The sequence below is a fragment of the Tursiops truncatus genome, chromosome 2 (assembly GCF_011762595.2).
Source record: "Tursiops truncatus isolate mTurTru1 chromosome 2, mTurTru1.mat.Y, whole genome shotgun sequence".
Lineage (NCBI taxonomy): Eukaryota > Metazoa > Chordata > Mammalia > Artiodactyla > Delphinidae > Tursiops > Tursiops truncatus.
The window spans coordinates 139,590,958-139,617,708 of record NC_047035.1 but is presented as its reverse complement, the minus strand read 5'-3'; the positions used below and the strand labels follow the sequence as shown (position 1 = coordinate 139,617,708).

At 43.0% G+C, this 26,751-nt stretch overlaps 1 protein-coding gene across 30 annotated transcripts in view; it reads left to right on the top strand.

The window, feature by feature from the left end:
- BLM (BLM RecQ like helicase) overlaps nucleotides 1-26,751 on the top strand; it is a 113,858-nt gene that overhangs the window by 59,221 nt on the left and 27,886 nt on the right. For 29 of the 30 annotated variants that reach the window (XR_004525299.2, XR_012329609.1, XR_012329599.1 and 26 more), the window contains exons 15-21: nucleotides 1,558-1,753; nucleotides 3,914-4,104; nucleotides 8,360-8,507; nucleotides 15,236-15,435; nucleotides 15,877-16,069; nucleotides 19,179-19,301; nucleotides 21,425-21,626. Coding sequence is in view for 2 of the 30 variants with exons in the window: in XM_073799835.1 (XP_073655936.1) it covers nucleotides 1,558-1,753; nucleotides 3,914-4,104; nucleotides 8,360-8,507; nucleotides 15,236-15,435; nucleotides 15,877-16,069; nucleotides 19,179-19,301; nucleotides 21,425-21,626 (1,253 nt within the window). In the remaining 28 variants the exon portion in view is untranslated. Of the gene's footprint in view, nucleotides 1-1,557; nucleotides 1,754-3,913; nucleotides 4,105-8,359; nucleotides 8,508-15,235; nucleotides 15,436-15,876; nucleotides 16,070-19,178; nucleotides 19,302-21,424; nucleotides 21,627-26,120; nucleotides 26,485-26,751 lie in introns of those variants that run through there. The other variant, XM_019945830.3, reaches the window with a different exon arrangement.

Here is a 26,751-nt window from a genome sequence, read left to right as displayed (position 1 = left end):
ATGAGCACCCGCCGTCTGCCATCCATGGCGTGCAGCTCCTAGCTGTGGTACTTACAGTTACTGAAATCATGTCATTAGCCTCAGTCTGGCTGCCAGATCGTCCAGTTGCTTTTGAAATACTATTTTTGAAGTAGCAATTCATTTTTTTAGGTGGTAAAAAAAGCATTGCAGCTTTATTTGTATAATGTAATTTTGCCTGGAGATATAATATTTTTGGCTGGGTTATAGGTCCTAAATTTGCCACTGAAATGGATAGGCTTGAAAGAGATTTTTTACTAAAAACTGATATATCAAGCTCCTGAAATTTACCTATCACCTTGCTTCCACTGAGTAATTTGCATAGACCAAGATCCACGGTCTCCAGCCTTTTTTTTTTTACCCTAGTATAAGCAACTCTCAGACTTTTGCCCACGAGTTCCAATACAGTTTTCACAAGTTTTGACTCTGAAATTAGCTGATGAATAAAAGGAGCTAGTGTGTGATCACTTGCTACCACTGGAAAAACGGATAGTAAGTTCTCACCTGGAGCAGGTGAGAACGCCACTGTTCCTGAGTCATTGGAAAATCTAGCAGCAGTGACCTCTAAAAGCCCAAGCCCTGGGAACAACCAGAGCTCCTGAGAAACAGTTACCGAGGCAACAGGGGTATCATGGCTGGGTGAGCCACACCCCCACACCTCCATATCAAAAACATACGAGAGGGCTTCCCTGGTGGCGCAGTGGTTGGGAGTCTGCCTGCCGGTGCAGGGGACACGGGTTCATGCCCCGGTCCGGGAGGATCCCACATGCCGTGGAGCGGCTGGGCCCGTGAGCCATGGACACTGAGCCTGCACGTCCGGAGCCTGTGCTCCGCGGCGGAGAAGGCCGCAGTGGTGGGAGGCCCGCATATCGCAAAAAAAAAAAAACAAAAAAAAAATACGCAAGCAAACAGTGGTAACACATCAGGAGGCGACTGCTGCTGATCCTGGCTCCCTTGGTGATAGCCCCAAATCACACAAGCAAGTGCCTGCCACACCGAGCTTCTCTTTACTTTCTTGGGTCTGAATAGAACTGCAAATTATCAATATGAAAATCTCATATTAGTCATGCTAAATAATGGAACCAAGTTAAGATATTAGACTCTTATATAGAGTACATTTTAAAGTAAGATAGAAGATAAAGCTTCTAGAAGCATCTATTATTAAAATGTTCCTTTAGGGCTTCCCTGGTGGCGCAGTGGTTAAGAATCCGCCTGCCAGTGCAGGGGACATGGGTTTGAGCCCTGATCTGGGAAGATCCCACATGCTGCGGAGGAACTAAGCCCATGCGCCACAACTACTGAGCCTGTGCTCTAGAGCCCGTGAGCCACAACTACTGAAGCCCGTGCGCCTAGAGCCCGTGCTCCGCAACAAGAGAAGCCCACACACCACAACGAAGAGTAGCCCCCGCTCAATGCAACTAAAGAAGCCCGCGCGCAGCAACGAAGACCTAATGCAGCCAAAAATTAATTGATTGATTGATTTAAAAAATGTTCCTTTAAATGCATTATGAGCCTAATAGGCTTTTGCTTTTACATCAGGTTATCTGTGCGACGATTGCATTTGGAATGGGGATTGACAAACCTGATGTGCGATTTGTGATCCATGCATCCCTCCCTAAATCCGTGGAGGGTTACTACCAAGAATCTGGCAGAGCTGGAAGAGATGGGGAAATCTCTCACTGCCTGCTCTTCTATACCTACCACGATGTGACCAGACTGAAGAGGCTTATACTAAGTAAGCTGAGCTCCATTGGGGACACATGCTGTCGTCCTCGGTCTCGTTTTTGTCATCTGTCCCTGCAGTTGTGGTGTTTTGGGTCCAGTTTTCCTTAAAATAGAGGCACTTAGATAGACATGGAAGTTTTATTTTAATTCATGTTTATGATAAAAGTATTACATGCTTGTTATGTAAAATTCAAATGATACAGATGTGTTGAGGACTGAAAAATTTCCAAATCATGCCTCATATGCAGTCCTGCCCTAAGAAATAACTCCAGTTACTGATTTCCTTTGTATCCTTCCAGGCCCAATTTCTGCATGCATCCTGGTATATAACAAATTTCAAGCATGCAGAAAGGTAAAATGGAAAAAAATAATGAACTGTCACGTACCACCGTCCAGGTTAGGAAATAAAACCCCTACATAGCCCTCTCCTATCTCATCCCTTTACCTCTTCATTGGAGTTAGGCAATATCTTATATTTGATATTTACCTTTCCCAAATGCAGGGTTTTTTACAATATAAATGCGATTCCATTATATGTGCTTTTTTTTCCCCTAAGATGTAGTTGATTTACAGTATTATATAAGTTTCAGGTGTACAGCGTAGTGATTCACAATTTTTAAAGGTTATACTCTATTTATAGTTATTATATAAATGTGCTTTTTTAATATGTATATGTTGACCTGATTTTTTTTCCAGTCAACACTAGGGTGTAATTATGACTCCAACTAGTACACATAGCTTGACTACATAGAGTTCCATAGTATGGTATTCCATGTTTATTGAACCAGTCCCCTTCTAATAGATAAATAAGTAAAATTGCCTGTATTGAGACCACTTTTGAATGAACTCTGGTAGAGATACTGAGCACGGGAAATGGCACTTACCAAGCTCTGTGCCAAGTAATGTTCACCTTATTTGCTTGTAACCACTAGTTTTTGAGGTAGTCCCATGAGAAAAGTGAGCTTCAGAAAGGTTTTGTAACTTGCCCCCAAGAGCAGCCGCAGCGGTAAGGGGAAGGGTAGTGATAATGATGATAAAGTTTCCTTACCACTTACTATATGCTGCTGTCTTAAATGCTTTACGTATATCACTTCATTTAATCTTCACAACAACCCTAAAAGATACTACTATTATTCTCCTCGTTTTACGGAAGAGGAAAATGAGATACAGAGCTAGGTAAGTGGCAGAGCCCTGATGGAATCCAGGTTCATCTGATTGCAAATTCCATGTCCCTTGCACTATACCAAGATAATTCTCAGTGCAAAAATGAAACTTTTAAACTTAGTGTGTCCATTTGTGTTTTTAAGCAGAACCTATATTAAGTTAGGTCCAAATAATTTAGTAAGTATTTAAATGCTAAACACTTAGCAACCATTTGAAAAAAGTAATACTCATAAACCAGAAAAAAAAATTTTTATTTCATTTTTAACTAACAACAATTGCTTACAAATGAAAAGTATGTACATGTGGTTCTCAGACCTTGGAATCAGATTGGACACTGCCACCCTCATTTCCTGTTTCACATTGATTTTTTGGAGGTACTTATTTTTATCATAGCAACTGCCAAAATTTCAGCTTCACAATGTCATTAGAAGGAAAGTAGCACATCATAAACTACCTCCAACTAGTTGCTTGTGTGGTGTTCAACAGATGTCAGGTATTGCTGTGTTTCTCTTAAATTTAAAACACCTGCCAGCACCCCTGTGAATTCATTGCAGCACCCGCCCCAGCCCTGGGGGGTCCTTGGTACATAGTTTCAGAACCACTGGCTTAACCACTTTGATCCCAGATACTCAGGGAGATGCACAGCCCACTGCCGTGGCTCCATGCTCTGCTTGCTTTGGATGCTGGGTTCAGTACATCCTTGTCTGATAAATATAGTAAATATAATTCAGATATTTATCGTTGGGAATAATGAAGAGTTGCAAAATTTTTTCAGCTACTCCTGACAACCTATGTTTATTCCTGCAAAACTACAATCTTGAAGATGAACATAAATATTCAGTTAATTATCATATAGCTTCATGTCATGTTGATATATAGTGCTATGAATAATTTTATTTCATTTAATATTTAAAGTTATATGAACCTATTCTAAATATTTCTGTGATATTCTTTTCTATTTTTCTACTCTAATAAGTATGTTTACTGTGTTCTTCATCTCTTTTAGTGGAAAAAGATGGAAACCATCATACGAAAGAGACTCACTTCAATAATTTGTATAGTATGGTACATTACTGTGAAAATATAACCGAATGCAGGAGAATACAGCTTTTGGCTTACTTTGGCGAAAAGGGATTTAATCCTTATTTTTGTAAGAAATACCCAGATGTTTCTTGTGATAATTGCTGTAAAACAAAGGTAAAATAAGAAAGTTTTAAATTCTTTGTGATGAGGAACTTGCCAAGTTTTTTTTTTTCTTCTCTTAATTTAGAAAAGTTAGATACAAGTTAGATTGCAGTAAGTGGGCCCTAGGGATTTTAACAAGGGGATGATGGCTTCCTCCCCGTGTTAATTGGGAATAGAAACATTTTAATAGTATTTCTGTGGAGTATCCGTAGAACTAGAAGCCTGTTAAAAATATATACTGGGGCTTCCCTGGTGGCACAGTGGTTGAGAGTTCGCCTGCCGATGCAGGGGATGCGGGTTCATGCCCTGATCCGGGAGGATCCCACATGCCGCGGAGCGGCTGGGCCCGTGAGCCATGGCCGCTGGGCCTGCGCGTCCGGAGCCTGTGCGCCGCAACAAGGGAGGCCACAGCGGTAAGAGGCCCGCGTACCGCAAAAAAAAAAAAAAAAAAAAAAAAAAAAAAATATATATATATATATATATATATATATACACACACACACTGGACCTGTTTTGGTGGTTATAGGATATTTAAGAAATATCATTAATCTGTAAATACCCAAAAAGATCCAACATGGGCAGGTAGAATATTTTACATTCAACTCTGTATTTAAACATCTTCATTCTCAAAAGGGTTGTAACTAGTGTACTGTGTGTTTGAATTCAGATCAATTAGATTACTCTGTAAACTGGTTTTTAAAAAACTGTAAAGAGTAAGGGCAATAGCTTCAGGATGCGTTTGCTATCATCTGTCCTAAAAATAACTTTGGGAGGTTGTTAAATTCAGTCGTTAGGTACTGTATTGTACCTATCATGGTAATTCTATGTTTTAATGTCTACTGTACTTCACAGTTTACAGAGCTTTTTTTTTTTTTTTTTTTTGTGGTATGCGGACCTCTCACTGTTGTGGCCTCTCCCATTGTGGATGGAGCACAGGCTCTGGACGCGCAGGCTCAGCAGCCATAGCTCATGGGCCTAGCCGCTCCGCGGCACGTGGGATCTTCCCGGACCGGGGCACGAACCCGTGTCCCCTGCATCGGCAGGCGGACTCTCAACCACTGCACCACCAGGGAAGCCCCCTACAGAGCATTTTCACAGTTGATATATTATTTGAAATATCTGTGCAAGATGCTGGGGATTCACATATGAACATGATATAGCCAATTCACAGACAGGAGGGGAGACAGACATGTATGTGTTCATATCACTGTGATACCGTAGGCAGCGCTAGCCAAGCAGAGGGTGATTTACTCTCTCTTGGGGTGGAATCTGTGGATTTATGGCCATCTCAACCCACCACACCCCACTCTGTAGACATTGCTAATCAGTTCACTCATTCAACAAATATTTGTTGAATGCCTGCTCTGTGATAGGCAATGTTCTAGGAGTTTGGGATACATCACTGAACAAAATATAAAGATCCCTACTCTTGTGGAGCTTACATTCTAGCAGAGGGAGGCTGAATAAGGACTCTACGTTATAAGTACATGTTAAGAGGAAAGAACTTTGATGAAAAGTACAGCAGTGTAAGGAGTCAGGAATGATGAATGGGGTGCAGGATGCAGTGGCCCAGGGAAGTCTTACTGCAAAGATGAGACCTGAGCGAAGACTTGAAGAAAGGAGTTAGCTGAGCAGCTCTCAAATACGGATGTTCTTGGCTAAAGCCAAGACCAGAGGCCCTGAGGTGGGGGGCGTGCCTGTGCCTTTGAGGGGTAGTGCCTGCCCAGGGGGTGAGGGGAGGCCGGTCAGAATGGTGCCTGGAGGGCTGAGAAACTGGAAGAGTGGAGCAGCCCTCAACCGAGACGTTTGGGGAAGACTGGCAGGGAAGATCAGGGGTTTGGTCTGGGGTGTAGTGAGTTAGATATGTCTTGGATCCAGCAAACTGAAGAGAGGCTGGTGATACCATAATTCTGGGAGTGGTTGACATATAGTTGAATTTGAAGTCATGAAAGCAGATGAAATCTTCACTGGTATAAGTTTATAGACAGAAGAGAAGAAAACCAAAGACTGAGCCCTGAGACTTGAAGAGGTTGAGGAGAAGAGGAAGAACTAGGAAAGGAGACCAGGAAATAGAACAAGTGAGGTAGGAGGAAGACCAAGGCAACTAAGCGTAGGAGTGCATCAGGGAGGAGGGAGCGCTCCCTAGTCACCTGCTGCTGCCGAGCCAAGTACTATAAGGACCGAGACGTCACCGTTGGGTTTAGCACCGTGGAAATATGGGACCTGGACTTGACCAGTTTCAGTGGAGAGGGGCAAAATTTGGAGGCAGTGCATATGGAGAATTCTTTCAAGTTTTGCTTCAAGGATGAACAGAGAAATGAAACCGTAGCTGCCAGGGGAAGTGGAGTCAAGAAGAGACAGGAGAAATATATTTGTGTGCTGATAGGAACGTACCTACGGAGGATGGAAATTGATGTGTGAGGAGAGGGAAGAATTGCTGAAGCAGTGTCCCTGAGTAAGCAAGGGGGCTTGGGAGCTAGTGCAGAAGGACAAAGACTGGCTTAGACAGGAGCTTGGATAGTTCGTCTATAATAACAGCAAGAAAGAAGAGAAAATGTGGGGCAGGTACTGGGGATGGATGTAGTGAAGGAAGTTTTGAAAGCTCTCTTCTGATTGTTTGTTTCCTCAGCAAAGTAGGAAGCAAGGTAGTCAGCTGACAGGACAAGAGTGGGGATTGAAGAGAAAGGAGAAAGTGTGAAATTGTCTTCTAAGCCGGGGTCAGCAAACTTTATCTTAAAGGGCCAGAGGGTGGTAAATATTGGCTTGGCCAAAAAGTTCATTCGGGTTTCCGTAAGATCTTATTTGGAAAAACCCAAACGAACTTTTTGGCCAACCCAGCATTTCAGGCTTTGTGGGCAGTCTCTGTCACAACTACTCAATTCTGCTATTTTAGCCCAAAAGCAGACATAAATTACAATAAATACACCAATTTTTCCATAGTTGTGTTCCAATAAAATTTGATTTACAAAAACAGGTATACAGCTCATGGGCCGTAATTTGCTGACTCCTATTCTAAGAGAATGGGGGAGAGAGAGACTAAGCATGTATCATCGATTACTTGGCAGCGTTAAAGATCCACTTGAGGTTTGTGGCCCTGTACTGAAAGGGAAAACAGTCAGCATAGTTGTGTGTGTTTCTCCTGCCAAGTTCAGCTACACAGCTATAGGCATGGAATGGTGGAGAACTGGATCTCGTGTGTTTTGTCAAACAGTGTGACCCAAGGGCAGGGGAGTTGAAGGTATGTGAAAGGTTATGTTATAATTGATCGGCTCTGGAGTTGAAGCTGAACATCTGAGGACGAGGATCAATGGATAGGCTGTCCCAGTGGATTGCTGGAGTCAGAAACTAGATGGCGTGAGTTAGAAAGGCAGGAGGTAGCGGTCGGAGAACAAAAGGGTTGCTGATACTAGTAAGGCTAGATAGTGGGTGTGAGCATGGGAGTGAGGGGCTGACATATGTGGAGGACAGGATCACTGGAGTATAGGAGATCAAGTTGCCAAAGGCCAAGGTGTGGGAGGATCATCTCTGTACACTAGTCACCAAGAATTAAGGCAGGAATGATGTTGGTGAGAGTGATGGGGCACTCTTTCATGATGATGCCAGATAGAGCCTCAGAATCACTACCAGTTGTTAGTATAGGACAAGAAACCTATTTGTCTTCAGGACTGTGGTGGATGAACAAGGATTCGAAGGTAGAGGAACTACATACACAGAGGCACAGAAGCACGATGCAGCTTTTGAGAACAGCAGGTGCTTAGTATTGGGTTAGAGAACTAGGATAGACAATAGCAAAAGACCACATAGTAATGGTAGGCAGAGTTTGGAGACAGCTGAGGGGAATGAGAAAGGGAACTGACCGGAGATGATAAAAAGGATTGACTGTGGCACCAAAGACCCAAAAGAGATCAGAACTCACATCTGCATGGTTGGACAATGTTTTTCATCCCTAAAGGTCACCATCCAGTAAGTGACCAAAAGAGGTATGAAGGGTTTTGAAAGAAAAAGAATATTTCTACCCACAGAGTGCTCTCAGGTAACTGTCTGTGAAACAGAAATGAAATAGATATAGTAGAGTGCTAATTATTCTAGACATAAGGTTAATATAAGAACTTAAAAAAGAATGAACATTTGAAACTTCCTTGGTTTTTGGTCTTGGTTTTAGTCTGGAAATGGTTTATTATGGGACTGTTACAGTTAGTATTAAATCCTAGCGATCTAGGTATCGGTATCTTAATTATAGCAAAAGGTAATCTCTTTTTATTCATAGGATTATAAGACAAGAGATGTGACTGATGATGTAAAAAATATTGTAAGATTTGTTCAAGAACACAGTTCATCACAAGGAACAAGAAATATAAAACATGTAGGTCCTTCTGGGAGATTTACTATGAATATGCTGGTCGACATTTTCTTGGGTAAGTCATCTGTTTTATTGTTTGAGTTACATCGATTAAAATGGAACATTTAGGGAATTCCCTAGTGGTCCAATGATTAGGACTCTGCACTTCCACTGCAGGGGGCGCAGGTTCAGTCCCTGGTCAGGGAACTAAGATCCCACAAGCTGCATGGCACAGCCAAAAAAAAAAAAAAAAGTTGAACCTCTAAAGAATTCATTACAAGTACATAGAAAAAATCTCTTCTGTATTCTTATAGAAGCTAAGAGTTTTAGAATAAAACCTTTTTGAGTAACAAAAGAAAATCAGTTTTTATGAATTATTACCAATTATTTTTATAGAATTTATGTAAGTCACTAAGATGAGTTTCCACAAACAAAAAAGAAAATAATAAAGTTTATACAATTTCATCTGAGTGAATAGAATATAACTTCCCTGGAGAATTACCCATTGACTGACTTCCAGTTCGGGATGGCAGCGTGAGCATAAGTATCTGTCTTCTTTTTTCACTTGAGGCCCCATTAAAATAGTAGCAAGGAAATAAAATGAGGATTAAATCCATAACAGCATAGAAAACCAGAAAGAGACCATCATCAGATTAGAGGTTTTAAAAATCTTTGACGAAATGGATGGAAGCATATTGAAAAATGGAATGAAATGCAGTAAATCACAATGCACAATAAATGTAGAGAAAGTTACAGCAGAGGGGCTGTCAACCAGGTAGAACCCCATTATCACCAGGCTGACTCAGACTTGGAAGCTCAGAGGCCTGGGGGGTGGGAGTAAAAGCAGAGGAGCCAAAAATAGGAGGGGACGGTTGAAAGAAAGTCTGCTCACAAAAGAACTGCACGGAATAGCAGCCTGCAGTTGATTCTAGAACAAAGATAAACTGCTTGAGGAGTAGAGAGACAGCTGAGCTGGGAGCCAGCACCCCTAAGTGGCATTTGGGGGCCTCCCAGCCCACTTACCCTAAAGCAAACCTGGTAACTAGATATCCCCATTCAGGGGAGGAATTTGAGGGGAAATAGACCTAGATATAAAATAACAAGAAATCCACCTAAAAAGTTTAACCTGGTTCCTAAAGACTAAATATAAATAGACAATCAAGGGGACTTCCCTGGTGGTCCAGTGGTTAAGAATCCATATTGCAATGCATGGGACGCCAGTTCAATCCCTGGTCAGGGAACTAAGATCCCACATGCTGCGGGGCAGCCAAGCCCACGCACCACAGCTACTGAGCCCACGTGCCACAAGTAGAGAGAAACCCGTACACTGAACGAAGAGCCCATGCACTGTAACTAAGAACTGACGCAGCCATAAATAAATAAATAAATAATCTTTTAAAAAAAAAATTCAAGAGGAAGACCAAGGGACTTCCCTGGCTATCCAGTGGTTAGGACTCCCCACTTCCACTGCAAGGGGCGAGGGTTTGATCCCTGGTCTGGGAATTAAGATCCTGTGAGCCGTGAGGTGCAGCCAAAAAGAAAAAAGCGAAAGACCAAATAAGTAGCATATTTGACCCTGGGGATAGAGATAATTTAGAAAATAAGCAATAGCTTTGGGGATATGGGAGGGGAAACTCCTGATAGTATCTTCATAAAGACTTAAATAATAATAGAATGTTACAGAAAATAGAGAAAGAGCTGTTAAAAATTTTAAATGATTGACACAAGTAAATTTAGTGGAAAGGTTGGAAGATAAAGTCAAGAAAATTTTCTTAAGACCTGAGCAAAAGGCTATATGGAAAATGTGAGAGACAAAATATAGATCAATTCTTAGGAGATGTAAAATCTGACAAATAAAATTTTGAAATAGAAAGTAGAGAGAGGGAATTCTCAAACCAATGATAAAAGAAAATTTCCCAGAATGGACAAGAAAAAAAACCTTAATTAAAATGCCCACTTGGGGAGTTCCCTGGTTGTCTAGTGGCTAGGATTCAGTGTTTTCACTGCTGTGGCCTGGGTTCAGTCCCTGGTCAGGGAACTAAGATCCCACAAGCCACGCAGCGTGGCCAAAATTTTTCTTAAATATGCCCACTTAATGCTAAATAAGATGCTTTATAAGATGAAATTTAAGAATACCAAGAGTGGGGCTTCCCTGGTGGCGCAGTGGTTGAGAGTCCGCCTGCCGATGCAGGGGATGCGGGTTCCTGCCCCAGTCTGGGAGGATCCCACGTGCCGTGGAGTGGCTGGGCCCGTGAGCCATGGCCGCTGAGCCTGCGCGTCCGGAGCCTGTGCTCCGCAACAGGAGAGGCCACAACAGTGAGAGGCCTGCATACCGCAAAAAAAAAAAGAAAGAATACCAAGAGTAACGAGATGTTAGGGAAGAAAAACTTTTTCTCCACTCTGTTATATTTAGTTGTTGGGGACATTAGCAAGAGAAAAGACATTTAATCACGTATGTGTGGGAGTTCATAGAAAATGTGACTCAAAGGGGCAATTAGAATTTGAGGCTGGTGTACCGTTTTAATAGGGGAAGTAGAGGCGGGAGAAGGGTTAGGAGGAAACAAATGATTTGAGGGAAAGATAAATGGGCCCTTAGGAGAAAGATAGCGGGGAGACATGGCAGTTTTTGTGACAGTGTCTGTTTAGGTGTTGTGTGGAGACTTCTCATCTCCAATGATAAGAGTCAGTTTTCTCTGGTTGCTCCTGGGGAGGGGATTTAAGACAACTGAGTTCTTTTGGGAGTCACTGCTTTTTGGCAGATGGATTTCAGAAATTCAAGTACCTTCTGCTCAAAATAATTTTTATGCCACTGTGGCATGTTCTGGACCCCTCCAGAAATACTCCAGAAAGCTTTGGAAAGAAAAAGCAAACCAAAACCAAACTGACATCAGATTAATGTCAGTAGCCCTGGAGACTAGAAGGCAAAGAAGGTGATATCATGTATACCATAAACAGAGGAACTGACCCATGGGTCCAGTGAGAAGAAATCCCAGAGTCACAGCTATGCAGCAGGTCCAGTAAGCGGTCTGTACAAATTGTAACAGAAAGTCGGGAAAAATAAGTCCCAAGCAATATAGAGAAAGAACAAGAAATGAATTTTTTTATTGATGACAGTAAAGAACACAAATGTTACTTCTCAACAACAAAAGGAGAAAGGCACTTAGAAACTCCTGCGGAGGGACTTCCCAGGCAGTCCAGTGGTTAAGACTTCGCCTTCCAATGCAGGGGGTGCGGGTTCAATCCCTGGTCGGGGACCTAAGATCCCACATGCCTCAGGGCCAAAAAATGGAAACATAAAAAACAGAAGCAATATTGTAACAAATTAAATAAAGACTTTAAAAATGGCCCACAGCAGGGCTTCCCTGGTGGCGCAGTGGTTGAGAGTCTGCCTGCCGATGCAGGGGACGTGGGTTTATGCCCCGGTCTGGGAAGATCCCACATGCCGCGGAGCGGCTGGGCCCGTGAGCCATGGCCACTGAGCCTGCACGTCCAGAGCCTGTGCTCCGCAACGGGAGAGACCACAACAGTGAGAGGCCCACATACCACACAAAAAAAAAAAAGGCCCACAGCAAAAAAATCTTAAAAAAAAAAAAGAAACTCCCAAGGAAAGATTATAAAAGAGAACCAAGGTCAAATAGAAAACAAAGGAAATGGCTGGATGATTTTGAGTAATTAATAAAATATGCAAAAAAATAATCCGTTTGTCTGAATACAGTGAACATCCTCCTTAGAGTTGCACAAGAGTCATGAGTTCTAAGTGGGGAAGGAAGCTTGTTGTAATACAAATGTTGCTGATTAGCTGCAATAGAATCAATGTATAGACTTAAACATGGTTAGAGAACAGAGCAGGATATAGACGTTAATCTTGATGATGTAAAAATAAAAGTACAATAAATAAAAATAAAAGGGGGGACTTCCCTGGTGGCACAGTGGTTAAGAATCCGCCTGCCAGTGCAGGGGACACGGGTTTGAGCCCTGGTCCGGAAAGATCCCACATGCTGCGGAGCAACTAAGCCCGTGTGCCACAACTACTGAGCCTGCGCTCTAGAGCCTCCGAGCCACAATTACTGAGCCCACATGCCACAGCTACTGAAGCCTGCGTGCCTAGAGCCTGCACTCCGCAACAAGAGAAGCCACTGCAATGAGAAGCCCACGCACTGCACCAAAGAGTAGCCCCTGCTCGCCACACCTAGAGAAAGCCCGTGCACAGCAATGAAGACCCAACGCAGCCAAAAATAAACTAATTAATTTTTTTAAATAAATAAATAAATAAAAATAAAAGGGGAGTATATGGACAGCTTGGGGTGCTGGTAGCCTCCTACATAGTGGGGAGGGAGAGTGGTCAGACACTCTAAAGTTACCCCAAAAACCAATAGATGAACCAGTATTATGTAACTAGCAAAATTCAGGGCAGGGTAAAGTGAAGGGGGTGGTATAAATGAGATAAAGCCTCATCTTTCATTGTGAAGGGTCAATAAATAAATGTCAGGTGGTGATTCTGGCCAGTGGCATGACAGCAAGAGTACCTCCATGCAGAGGTAACCACTAGAAGAGCTGAAAACAAGCTATTTAAAAAGTGATTGCCGGGGGCTTCCCTGGTGGCACAGTGGTTGAGGGTCCATCTGCCGATGCAGTACACGGGTTCGTGCTCTGGTCCAGGAAGATCCCATATGCTGTGGAGCGGCTGGGCCCGTGAGCCATGCCCGCTGAGCCTGCGCGTCCAGAGCTTGTGCTCCGCAACGGGAGACGCCACAACAGTGAGAGGCCCGCGTACGCGTACCGCAAAAAAAAAAAAAGTGATTTACGGAACTTCCCTGGCGATCCAGTGGTTAAGACTGTGCTTCCACTGCAGGGGGCGCAGGTTCGACCAGAGATCAGGGAACTAAGATCCCACATGATGCGAGGCGCAGCCAAAAAAAATTAAAAATAAAAAAATTAAATTAAAATTTTTTAAAAAGTGATTCCCTTGGAGAAGAGTGAGACTAGGGAGGGGAGGGTGGAACAGAGGAATGTTCCTTTTAATTATAAACCCGCCTGTGCTATATTGTATTTTTTTCCTATGTACATGTATTACTTTAATTAAAAATCTATAAAGCAATTAAAAAATTAGTAGCCTAGATTGGAGTAGGAAGATGGTTTGTTCAGTTTCTCAGCTGTGTCTCCTGGATCTGTACATTTCTCAGGACAAAGCAACTTTTAATGCTGGTCTTCCCATTCTGGATTCTTGCCTTCTCCTAGTTTGGACTCTTTTGGGGGTACAAGGGGCTGCAGATAAAATAATTTGTTATAAGAACGATACATGATCATTCTACATTATAATATGTAGAAAACCGAAAAATACAAATAGGTCCCAAAAAAACTGCTAATGTTTTAATGTGTGTTTGCTCACAATCACATATTTATCATATTGTATGTATAGTTTCTGTCATTTTTATATAACAAGATATAAGCATTTTCTTATTTTTTTATTCTTAAGTAGTTTTTAATTTATATTTTATCATATTGATGAAATATATTTAAATAGTTTTATTTTAGGACATATTGTTCTATTGTAAATAGTGATGTGATAAATAGCCTTTTAAATACACCCTCATCTACATCTCTGTTTGTACCTTTCATGTACATTGCTAAGTCAGACATTTTTCTGACACATTCTTCAGTTTCTCGTTAGCTCTTAGGTGTTTTTTAAGAAAATTGTTTATGTTTCGTCCAGATTTCTTAGTTATTCTCAGCACTAGGGTTGGTCCACATCAGCCAGCCCGTTATCAGAGCAGTAGTCCTGCCCCAGGACTGTGACATTTCAGGGATACAAATCACTTGAAGAAGGAAAAACTTGAATCATTCAGCATCTATGACCAGAAGCCATCTGAAATTTACAATAATGTAATTATTTGGAACTCTTAAAATAGAGCTAAAGCTTTACAAAGTAATTGTTAATTCTGATTATAATCAGTGTCACAAGCCTTCTTAAGTAGATTGTTACAATAAAATTGTGAGGCTTCCCTGGTGGCGCAGTGGTTAAGAATACATTTGTCGAGCCCTGGTCCGGGAGGATCCCACATGCTGCGGAGCAGCTAAGCTCGTGCTCCACAAGTACTGAGCCTGCGCTCTAGAGCCCGCGAGCCACAACTGCTGAGCCCACGTGCCACACAACTCCTGAAGCCCATGCGCCTAGAACCTGTGCTCCGCAACAAGAAAAGTCACTGCAATGAGAAGCCTGCACACCACAAGGAAGAGTAGCCCCCACTTGCTACAACTAGAGAAAGCCCACACGCAGCAACGAAGACCCAATGCAGCCAAAAAAATAATAAAATTTTTTAAATTGTGTTTATGATGAAAACATTAGTCATTAGTGCAGCGTGGATGTGAAACCAAGGATCTAGCTGTGGGTGGGACTCTCAGTCAGTGGGAGGAGGAGGGAAGTATACAGCCTTGTGGAGTGTTCTGCAACAGTGATATGAAGCTATTAGGGTTTATATGAACTGTCTTTGATTTGTTTGCTCTAATATAATTTTATAAGCTGTACATGCAACATGCTAAAATGATAAACTTAATTTTGCTGCTGTTTTTGGCCAATGCACGTTATAAAAAGATGAAGAGAAGTACATACAATTATTTTAGCATTCTACTCAAATATTCTTACTTCATGGAAACAAGTGTCTATTTGTGCCATGGTTTTTCCTGCAGAAGAGCTTAGCTATCGCATTTACCCAGACCTGTCCATAAATGGCTTTTTTAGCCTCTTCAGTTAGAGTTATGGTATACCTACATTTACTAATCTAATTTCTCTTACCTTCTTACCAGGGAGTAAGAGTGCAAAAATTCAGTCAGGAATATTTGGAAAGGGATCCGCTTATTCAAGACACAATGCTGAAAGACTTTTTAAAAAGCTGATACTTGACAGGATTTTGGATGAAGACTTATATATCAATGCCAATGATCAACCAATTGCATATGTGATGCCTGGAAATAAAGCCCAACATGTACTAAATGGGCATTTAAAGGTATGGTATTTTAAATGTTTATTTTATTTTATTATCTCACAATGAGTAGACAGAACTATTTTACTGTGAACTCAAGTGTCTTTTCCAAAGCTTATGGATACTGAATTTATATATACTGTCCTATATGAACATATTCTATTCTTCTTAATTTAGAAAGAGATCTTAAAATTGAACCCAAGTAATGTAACACCTGTCAAAATGAATTGAGTGGGTTGGTTGTCAGATCATTAAATCATCGTATATTCATTAAATAAACGTTTATCAGAAAGCTAGTCTGTGCTGGCATGGGAAATATAAAGATGGAGAATATACAGCCCCGTTCCCAAGGGACTTACTATCTACTTGGCATAACAGAAGTACCCCCAAAAAATGTAATTAAGCATTAAATAAAGCCTCTATGTGCATGCACTCATTCCTGTGTTCTCATTTTCTCTCACAAAGGTAGACTTTATGGAAACGGAAAATTCCAGCAGTGTGAAAAAACAAAAAGCTTTAGTGACAAAGGTATCTCAGAGGGAAGAGATGGTTAAGAAATGTCTTGGAGAGCTTACAGAAGTCTGCAAATCTCTGGGAAAAGTTTTTGGTGTCCATTACTTTAATATTTTTAATACTGTCACTCTCAAGAAGCTTGCAGGTTGGTGTTTGTGAGTCTTCTGTTGCATGGCATAAGTTAATAGGCTAAAAGTTAATCTTGCTAAGGAACTTATCAAGAGCATTAATATATCTCAGTCTTTTTGATCTCTGAATTGAAAGCTCAGAAAAACAGTTTAAACTCATTCTTGAGATAAAATATATTTTTTAAGATATACACAGTACTTTGTTATTCAGACATATGGTATCATTTCAATCTTATACTTCAGTCTAATGCTGCATGTTAGGATATGGATAATTCTAATCGCTAACACCGGATGTCACTTAATGAATTTGTGTGCCTTATTTGCCTGCCTTATGATGTTTAACTATGTGTGTACATGTCTTTGCAATGCGGAGCTAAGTTCCTTTTGAAAAGAGATTTTGTTTTATGCTTCTCTGAATCCGGATCTAGCACACTGCTGTGTCTAAGTATTTTTTGATAAATCCTTGCTGACGTGAGTTATTTCCATGGCTTCAGACAGCTCAACCCAGAATTCTAATAGTAGAGTCCCTGGAAAATAAGTTGGCCACATGGTTGACTGACTAATGTACATTTCCTTCCACCCTCTTCCTTCATAAAAGCTTATAATCATCACTTCTCTCTCTTCCATTCCCACTCCTGCCACCATAGGTCATTACAGTATTTCATCAACTCTAAAATGCCACATTGTTATTTTATGGACTATTGAGAAAGAAAAAATTCTACTAATTAAACTGTGACACAGTGCTTTTATTGAAAGAGTTGTTTTTACTTTATTTAGATTTTTATCACATATAACTGTGCCTATATGGAAAATGCATACAATCAAAGTAGATTGATTTAAGTACTTGTAAAAATTCACATTCAAAACCTGACTCTTCTGAATTATTTTTTGAGTCAGTTGTCCATGTCTTTGTTTTCCCTCATGTCATCAGGAACGTTAGTGACACAGCCTTTTTAGCATGCTCCACTCTGTTCCCCAAAATTTTAATCAAAATCCTTGTCACCCGTTCTGATTTGATGGTGACACTTTCTTGATGATACCAGAAAGTGTCCGCGGGAGGCTGCACGTCTCTCAGTAACACAAATGTAACACTGCTTCATCTACTTCAGGTCATGTAAAGCACTTGGTTGTTTCTTGCAAGAAACTGTGGAATTGTCATTTCCTCCAGAACATACAATTTGCTGTGTTAATGCCAAATTTATCCCCCGTTACTCCGTTTCTGAGCTTTTCTGCATGCACAATCATTTTCTCAATGCTAATCACAATCTAGTCTTTTCTAACACATTTCATGTGCAGTTCAGTTCAACATGTGAGCACTGCAGTGGCGCTGTCGGCATGCCGGCAGCACTGATAGCTATGACTGAGATCTCACATGTGGACGCAGTGACAGCACAGCTGCCATTTGGCCGTTAGCACTCGTAAGATGCCTCTTGACCTCAGGAATGCCAAAACACACACAAAAAAGAGTATATCTTAGAAACCATGAAATGTAGTATTTTGTTCCTAGGCTATTAGTGAAGTTTCCTAACTGGTTTCCTTATCTCCAGATGTGAACATAATATTCATTTTAACCTTCTAAATACTTGGCTAAAATTCCAACAGCTCTCCAGATAAAGTACAAATTCTATCAGGAATCTGCATTTTTTATTTTATTTATTTATATTTTTTGGCCGCACCCTCACAGCATACAGGATCTTAGTTCCCCGACCAGGGATTGAACCCACACCCCCTGCAGTGGAAGCGTGGGGTCTTAATTACTGGACCGCCAGGGAAGTCCCAGGGATCTGGGACTCCCCCACTTTATCTTCCAGTAACCCTTTCCATAAACCTCCTGGTCTGTCCCACAGGTCTTTTCTTTTCCTCTAAACATAGAAATGATGTTACAATCACGGATTTGAAATCCACCCTTTGCTCAACTCAGATACATGGGAATTATTACTGCCTCACTGCCCATAGCCAGTGCATCAATAAATCCTACAGACCCAGCCTCCAAAACATGTCCGAATCTATTTCTTCTCTCTGTCTCCACTACTACCCGCTAGTTCACAGCGTCCTCTCTCGCACCTGTAGTGGCTTCCACCAGGCTCTGGTTTCCCCTCTTTCCCTTACAATCCATTTCCCATGTACAGCAGCCAGAGTGATCTTTAAAATAACAGGCTTGTCTAGCTGTAAGACTGTTGTGCCTTCTCTACGCAGAAGACTCTTTTTTTAAAAAATTTATTTATTTTATTTATTTATTTTTGGCTGCGTTGGGTCTTCGTTCTGTGCACGGGCTTTCTCTAGTTGTGGCGAGGGGGGGGCTACTCAGTTGTGCGTGGGCTTCTCATTGCAGTGGCTTCTCTTGAGGAACACGGGCTCTAGGTGCACAGGCTTCAGTAGTTGTAGCATGTGGGCTCAGTAGTTGTGGCTCACAGGCTGTAGAGCGCAAGCTCAGTAGTCGTGAGGCACGGGCTTAGTTGCTCCGCAGCATGTGGGATCTTCCTGGATCAGGGCTTGAACCCTTGTGCCCTGCATTGGCAGGTGGATTCTTAACCACTGCACCACCAGGGAAGCCCTACGCAGAAGACTCTTAATGGCCTACTTGTTAAAGGCAGAGTACTTGCTTCACCCACGTGCAGAAAGACCTGAAGAACAGGTTTGGGTTGGGGGGAAGTAAGAATTCAGTTAAGGCCTTACTGAGTAGGGTATACAAATGTGGAGTGCAGGGGAGAAGTCGGAGCTGGAAATACAGATGTGGGCCTTTTCTGCAAACAAGCGTCACCATACTTGTAGCTAGACAAGTCTTGGTTGTGAGAACAGTGGGCCAAGAGCAAAGTCCAGTTACATCTCGGGCACACTGCCCAGGAACCCCCACTCCGCTTACCCCCATATCCCGTGCTCCCTCCCATTCTCGGCCCTGACTCCACACACCTTTGCTGCTGGGATTGGACCACAGGCTCCTGCCCTCTGGGCCTGTGGGCTGCCTCTGTCGGCATTTAACTGCCTTTTAGAAAATCAGCCCATGTACCCGGTGCTCTGCAGCTAGTTGGCACTTAACAAACATGTGCTGAATGGGTGAATGAGCATAAATTCAGTGGGTTTTCTCTGGGTGGTAATTTAAATTTCTAATTTTATGCCCATGCACAGAATCTTTATCGTCTGATCCTGAGGTTTTGCTTCAAATTGATGGTGTTACTGAAGACAAACTGGAAAAATATGGTGCAGAAGTGATTCCAATATTACAGAAATATTCTGAGTGGACATTACCAGGTTCAGTATACAGCCAAATATGGGTTTTCTGAAAGCCTCTTTTAATGTTAAACGATGCATCTCACTGGATTAGAATCATTTGGTTTCTGGCTTGTGTTAATGGTCCCTACACCTTTCACACTGACATCCAGGTTCTCAGAGGAGACCCCAGTGGTATGCCAGGCACCTCTTAGAGGACACCGGTGCTCAGGTCCCCCAGGGGAGACCCGTTACTGAACTTGCTAACAGGACCCAGAGGACGACCTTTGGGCCCAGGAGTTGCTTGTTCTGTTAAGGCAAGTGCCTGAAGAATCTGGAACCCTGGGTGCAGATCACATATCTGCCCCCATCTCACTCTGTAATCCTTGGCAGGCCACACATAGCCTCTTTGTTTTTCAGTTTCTATGTCTGAGGACGGGAAGTGTTATCTGACAATCATGTATAAAGTTTAAGAGTGGAGTTTAAATGTTTTGGGAAAATGAACATGTAATTGGACTACTGGAGAATCTTATTGTTATTAGCCACTGAAAGAATCTGCCCGAGTGAGTGCATCATTAGCGGACCTTCCCAAAGGTTGCTGGAAGCCTGTCATGTAGCACCTCTAATTACGAAGCTCAACACTGAGCTATAGAAAGCATGGACGCGGGGAAAAATCGAGAACAAAGAAAGATTTCGTTGTGGGAGATACAGGTGCAGGAGTCGGGCGCCCTCCTTCAGCGTATTGCCATATGCAGACTAGCCAAGTGAAATGTTTCCCTCTTTCTGTAACGGACCACGGGAGGGGTCCTTCTCAGAGTAGCAGGATGAGACATGAGTGAGCATGCATTTCACATTCTGTCTCTCCACAGTCGTGTTTTATCCATTGACAAAACGCCGAAGAGTCAGGTTTTCGTTAATTCCTCTGTGTGGTAATTATTCCATAAATCCTTACTTCAAATACATTAACCTCTTAGTGGGAACTTAATGTTTGTTTAGTATAGTAACTTGTTTGGATAGGGATTTTTGCCCACGTAAGGTAGGGCTGCTCTGCAAAAACAGCCCACAGTGTGGTCATGATCACTCCCACTTATTGAGGGAGGACAGAGCCAAGAGCTTTGCCTATTCTGTGTCATTCAGTCCTTATAACACTGATTTTATTTTGTTTTTTTATTTATTTTTATTTTATTTATTTATTTTTGGCCACGCCACGTGGCTTGCGGGAGCTTAGTTCCCTGACCAGGGATTGAACCCAGGCCCACTGCAGTGAGAGAGCCCAGTCCTAACCACTGGACCTCCCTGGATATTCCCCAACACCCATTTTAGAGGGGAAAAGTGGTGAGGGCTTTTCATTTCCGCAAAGTCCCCCAGCTGGGATGACAGCACACTTCACTCGAGCTGCACTGTCTGCCCGTGTGCCCTTCCTACCATGCAGTAAGGTAGGGTAGCCTGAGGGTGAACCAGACCAGCCAGGAAATATCTTCAGAAAATGAAGACCTGGTCACTGTTAACCTAGAAGGAGATTTCGTGCTTTGGGTGTGCCTTGGGTTGCAAATACCTATGGAAATTACCATCTTCTTTGCAAATGTGTGCTTTCATACAGACCCATTTCCTGCATAGTATGTGAAATGTTCACAACTATTATGCAAAGAAGAGTAAAATGTGGTCTAGAATTTTCTGACAGCCATTTACTAAGTAACTATTGCCCAAAGATGAGGTGCAGGACATAGTTATGTTTTCCTTATGTTGGACTTATTTTTTCAGCATGTGTAAAACTATAAATAAAATTGTCTTTTGTTTAGCGCTTTATACTTTTCAAAGAACTTAACAGGATTAATTGCCCATACAATAACAGGGACGTGGGCTACAGAATGTGAGCTAATAAAACCTGACGTCTCTGGTTAAGTTAAAGAGCATCACACGTTTTCTTAGTGAACTCTGAACCCCTTTCTTTAAAAATAAATTGCCATTGACTACTTTGGGGCTTTGTGAAATTAAATAAGTGCTCAGTTCTTGTGGGGTGTTTGAATCCAAATGGCAAGATGCTACAGGAAAGCAGCTGGGCTTTGGCTGAACTGCACGCCTGTGCTGTGTATCTCCGCGTAGACTGTAACCACACTTGGATCAGAATGGCATCACTGGTAAATGTCTGCATTGTCCATTTGTAGCTGAGGACGATTCCTCACGGAGAAGCCCCTCCAGCAGCAGAGGCACTGGAAGAAATGCCCCTGAGGAGCTGGATGAGGAAACACCCATATCTTCTCACTACTTTGCAAATAAAACCAAAAATGAAAGAAAGAGGAAAAGGATGCCAGCCTCCCAGAGGTCTAAGAGGAGAAAAACTGGTTTCAGTGGTTCCAAGACAAAAGGGTAAGTTCTGCCACCTTTTCTGCAATGTAGGGTAGAAGTGAGAAAAATATAAAAGTACAGCTGCTCTGATTTGCTTTGAAGCATTTATTAAAATAAGCCATTGCCATTGTTAAATGTTGCCTCTCCCGTTTGTGGAGTCAGGATTAAGGTCTGATCCCAAACAAAAACATTTGTTTCAGATTTTTAAGATATCTGCTCCTAGGTTGATGATCAAAGTTTTCTAGTTTGCAAAAACTTCTCCAATTTTGACATTACCTTAGGAAAAAAACTTTTTTTTTTTCTGCCAGTTGCTCTTAAGTGAATTTTCCACCTATAATACTGTAAATCATATACTAGCTGAATAAACAGGGGTTTTTGTTTGGTTGGTTTTTGTTTTTTTAAAGTTTCTTTTTATTTATATATATATTTTTGGCTGCGTTGGGTCTTCGTTGCTGTGCACGGGCTTTCTCTAGTTGGCGGCGAGCGGGGGCTACTCTTTGTTGCAGTGCGCGGGCTTCTCATTGCAGTGGCTTCTCTTGTTGTGGAGCACAGGCTCTAGGCACATGGGCTTCAGGAATTGCAGCATGCGGGCTCAGGAGTTGCGGCATGGGGGCCCTAGAGCACGCAGGCTTCAGTAGTTGTGGCACATGGGCTCAGTAGTTGTGGCTCATAGGCTCTAGGGCGCAGGCTCTGTAGTTGTGGCACATGGCCTTAGTTGCTCCGCGGCATGTGGGATCTTCCCGGACCAGGGATTGAACCTGTGTCCCCTGCATTGGCAGGAGGATTCTTAACCACTGCGCCACCAGGGAAGTCCCAACAAAGGGTTTTGTTTTCTCATCACCCTTATGCTTTCGCCAATACTTGCTACACCGCTTCTATTGCTGCAGAATCTGCAGGGCCTCCACGCGGAGGCTCCGCACACTCCCTGCCATTCAGTAACACCTGGGAGAGCCAGCCTCCCAAGCTTTGCAGGGTAGCAGAGAAGAGGCCACAGCAGGAACCCCAAGAGGTCAGTCCAGCCCCGCCATCTTCCCTTTCCTACATCTGCCTGGCTCCTGAGCTGGGTTGCACCCACTTTGGGTGCTCTCTGCTCACCAAGGCGGAACAAAGATAGCACTACCATAAGGTCCTGGTGACGATCTGGGCAGCGTCTTATTTCTTCATAATCACACTGCTTCTGACAGCCCCTTTTTCCTGTTTTCTGCAAGGACATGCTCTGCCCTTGCCTCGTAGGTAAGGTCTGGTAGGGTTGTGACCACCCCATCAGTCTGGAGAATGTGGCCCTAAGCATTTATGTATTGTAACAGAAATGCTTACAGGAAAAGGGAACAAGTCCTCAGGAAACTTGTGCAAGCTGTTGTGGTTTTTTTGGGTTTGTTTTTTTTTTTTTGCGGTACGCGGACCTCTCACTGTTGTGGCCTCTCCCGTTGCGGAGCACACCGGACGTGCAGGCTCAGCGGCCATGGCTCACGGGCCCAGCCGCTCCGCGGCATGTGGGACCTTCCCGGACCGCGGCACGAACCCGTGTCCCCTGCATCGGCAGGCGGACTCTCAACCACTGCGCCACCAGGGAAGCCCTGTTGTGTTTTTCTTTTTCAGTTTTTCTACCTCTTTTCCTTCTGGGTAATAAAGACCAAAAATTGAGTGGGGGAAAAGAAAGGAAGGCAGATGTTACCAAATTGTCATTTCCTTGTTAAGTCCATAAACAGACATCTTGTATGTGCTAATCCTTCTGTTGGGGTATAGAAATTAAAGGCATTAGTAAATATTAGTTTAATTTTGTGGGTTTTATTTATTTATTTTAATTCTATTTAAACTTTTAAAAGAAAAAAAAACTTTACCCATTTATCCTACACCCACCCCACTCCAGCCTCTTGCAACCACCAATATGTTCTCGCATCTATAAACTTGGTTTATATATATGTATATATATATATTTAGGTTCCACATGTAAGAGAGGTCATACAGTATTTGTCCTTGACTTATTTCACTTAGCATAGTGCCCTCGAGGTCCATCAATGTTGTCACAAATGGCAGGATTTCATTCAGTTTTATGGCCGAATAATAATTTTTGTGGTTTTTAGTGTGCAAGTGACCTGCGGATGCTCTTCAGTAGGGACATTTTCTTATTTTCTTCATTTATTCCCCCATTTGGGGAAATACTCATTTCTCAGGCACTCACACAGAGTAGAAGACCTTCAAAGGCCTCTGTCCAACTCCCTGGGATTTATCATGAGGAAGCTGAGGCTTCCTGAAGCTTCCCCTGGGGAAGGTTTACGTGAAGCTGTCCCCAGCCTGGTACCAGTCTCACAGGTGGGACTGGACACTGGCTTACCCAGGCCTGCCTGGAGCACTTTCACTGCTGCACGTGGTCCACGGAGATTCCTGAAAACCCATCATGATCTCCTCATTGTTGGTAGTTAGAACAAAAGTAACTTTTGTTGATAAGACGGAAGCACTTTGCCCTATGGCCTAGAACCTAAGCTAATAAGTAGTAAAACTCATATTTGTCCAAAAGCCAGTACCACTTTTGTTTTTGTTTTTGTTTTTGTTTTTGTTTCTTGCGGTACGTGGGCCTCTCACTGTTGTGGCCTACTCCCGTTGCGGAGCACAGGCTCCGGACGCGCAGGCTCAGCGGCCATGGCTCACGGGCCCAGCTGCTCCGCGGGACCCGTGCGGGGCATGTGGGGTCTTCCCGGACCCGGGCACGAACCCGTGTCCCCTGCATCGGCAGACGGACTCTCAACCGCTGCGCCACCGGGGAAGCCCCAGTACCACTTTTGATGCTAGTTTTTAATTAGCCCGTGTGTTTAAGGTGGGATTATTTTCTAGTCCCTACTGGCTAAAACCAGGAAGTAGTGTAACTTTGCTTTACCCTGTAGCAGCCTCTTTATATCTGTGCCCCGTTATCCTCGTTTCCACTGAACCACTCTGCAAGGTGGCTTCCCACGTGTCCAGGCTGCTCACCTAGCTGAGGATCCACACAGCCACAAAATAAACGTGGCTCTTTGCCAGACCCCTTAACACCCCACCCTACCCTCAGAGTTTCACATCTTCAGAAGAACACGCAATGAACTGGTTGTGTTCTGGGCTCTGAGTGGGAGTAAAATGGATGACTCTGGTGAAATAGAGGCTGCTGATGGCAGATTCATTCTGCAAATCAACATAAACAGCAGGTTTTTGCTGGGGACTTAATATCTCAGCAGGAAATCAGCATAGGGAAATTTAAGGCTGCTTCTCTGCTGGTTTAGCACATCTTTGCCAGTTCTGCAGTAAAATTGCCCTCGAGCAAGAGTTTTTAAAAAACCACTCTTCCCTCAGCCCCACCAAAATGTCATTAGCAGACTGGTGGCCCTGATACCCGGGCCCCTAAATTCAGAGATCAGATCGGAGGCCATTTGTGTGCCCTGATGGTAGGAAATTAACACCAGGCATGAATTCAGCCCGGTTACAATGGGGCGGGAAATACTCGTTTAGGGAAAGGCAAACATGCTGACCCTGTGATTTTTTTTTTTTTAACCATTTATTTTCAGGGGAGAGAAAAAGCTGTTATCTTCAGATCAGTGGGGGAAGTGAGGTGCTGGAAGGACTTTGTAATAGGCTGTGGCAGGGGCCTCTCACCCTTTCTTATTTTTTATTTTAATTTTATTTTATTTTTGCGGTACGTGGGCCTCTCACTGTTGTGGCCTCTCCCGTTGCGGAGCACAGGCTCCGGATGTGCAGGCTCAGCAGCCATGGCTCACAGGCCCAGCCGCTCCGCGGCATGTGGGATCTTCCCGGACTGGGGCACGAACCTGTGTCCCCTGCATCAGCAGGTGGACTCTCAACCACTGCGCCACCAGGGAAGCCCTCACCCTTTTTTAAAGGCAGCGAGTGGGAGGTGAGAGCAGGCAGATCTTGGAATGTAGACGAGCGAGCAAGCCCCTGGCAACGGGACCCTGACAGAGATGTGCCAGGCCCCAGCTGCTGCGGGCCCGGGGAACCACATCTGCAGCCTTCCCCTCTGCAGGAGGAGGCTCGCTCTGCTCTGCTCTGCTCTGTCTCCACCCACCCACAAAGCCCCCTTCCTCTGGACTGTGGGAGCACAGTAATTCCACAGTGTCTATTGTCTGGGCATTGAGGCCTTAAACAAGGTATTCTCACTTCCTTTCTGTGGTCGGAGTAGATGGGAAGCATGGATCTCAGCTCAGATGCCTGGAGGGAGGCGTGGGAGAGGGAGGGGTCTGTGAAAGGGTAGAGAGAAGGCACATGGGGTTGGGCTCAAGTCACAGAATCCTTGATGTTTTAGGAGGACAAACGTAGGACAAATTGGTGTAAAGGGTGACAGTCATTTACTCCTTGAATTGTAAAGGAAACTGACCCCATCCAGGGCCGTTATAGGCAGAAAATGCACAGAGACATGGAACACCAAGGAAAATCATGGATTATATAGCTGCATGCGGGTTAAGAGAAAGAAAACTGTTCACTTTTGGGTTTATTTGACATTTTAATTTTCTTTTCTTTGTCGCATTTTAGGGGGTCCAGCACATGCAGAAGGATACCTTCTAAAACTAAATCCTCCAGCATATTTGGACCCAGTTCAGCTTTGCATGGCTCTCAAGCAGCATCAGGAGTCAGTAGAAAATTGGGGATTATGGCTCCACCAAAGCCTGTAAATAGGCCATTTCTTAAGCCTTCATACGCATTTTCATAACAACCAAATCTCATCTCAGTGTACATAGATCTTAGTTGTTGTTTGTCAGCATCTGACCATCTGTGAATATAAAGCTGTTAGTTTCGTAATACCATTTGTAATTTTTATCCATATCTATTAATATTTAAATAAGTGCTTGGGGTGACAGTTCTTATTTTTTAAATAAACATTTTCTTTTGAAACGCATGCATGATTTGCTGCCACTGCAAGTGTTGTAGCCATCGTTTCTCAGAACATCTGAAGCAGCAGCTGAATCATCTCAGTGAGAGAAATTTTAAGTACAACATCATGAAACACAGAAGCCAAAGAAAAAGACTCACATGGGACAGCATGAAACTGTAAAACTTTTTGTAGAAGACAATGTAAACAAAATTAAAACATAAATGACAGAGAAAAAAGGGAAACAATATATGGCAAAGGATTAATATCCATAATATACAAAGAGTATCTATA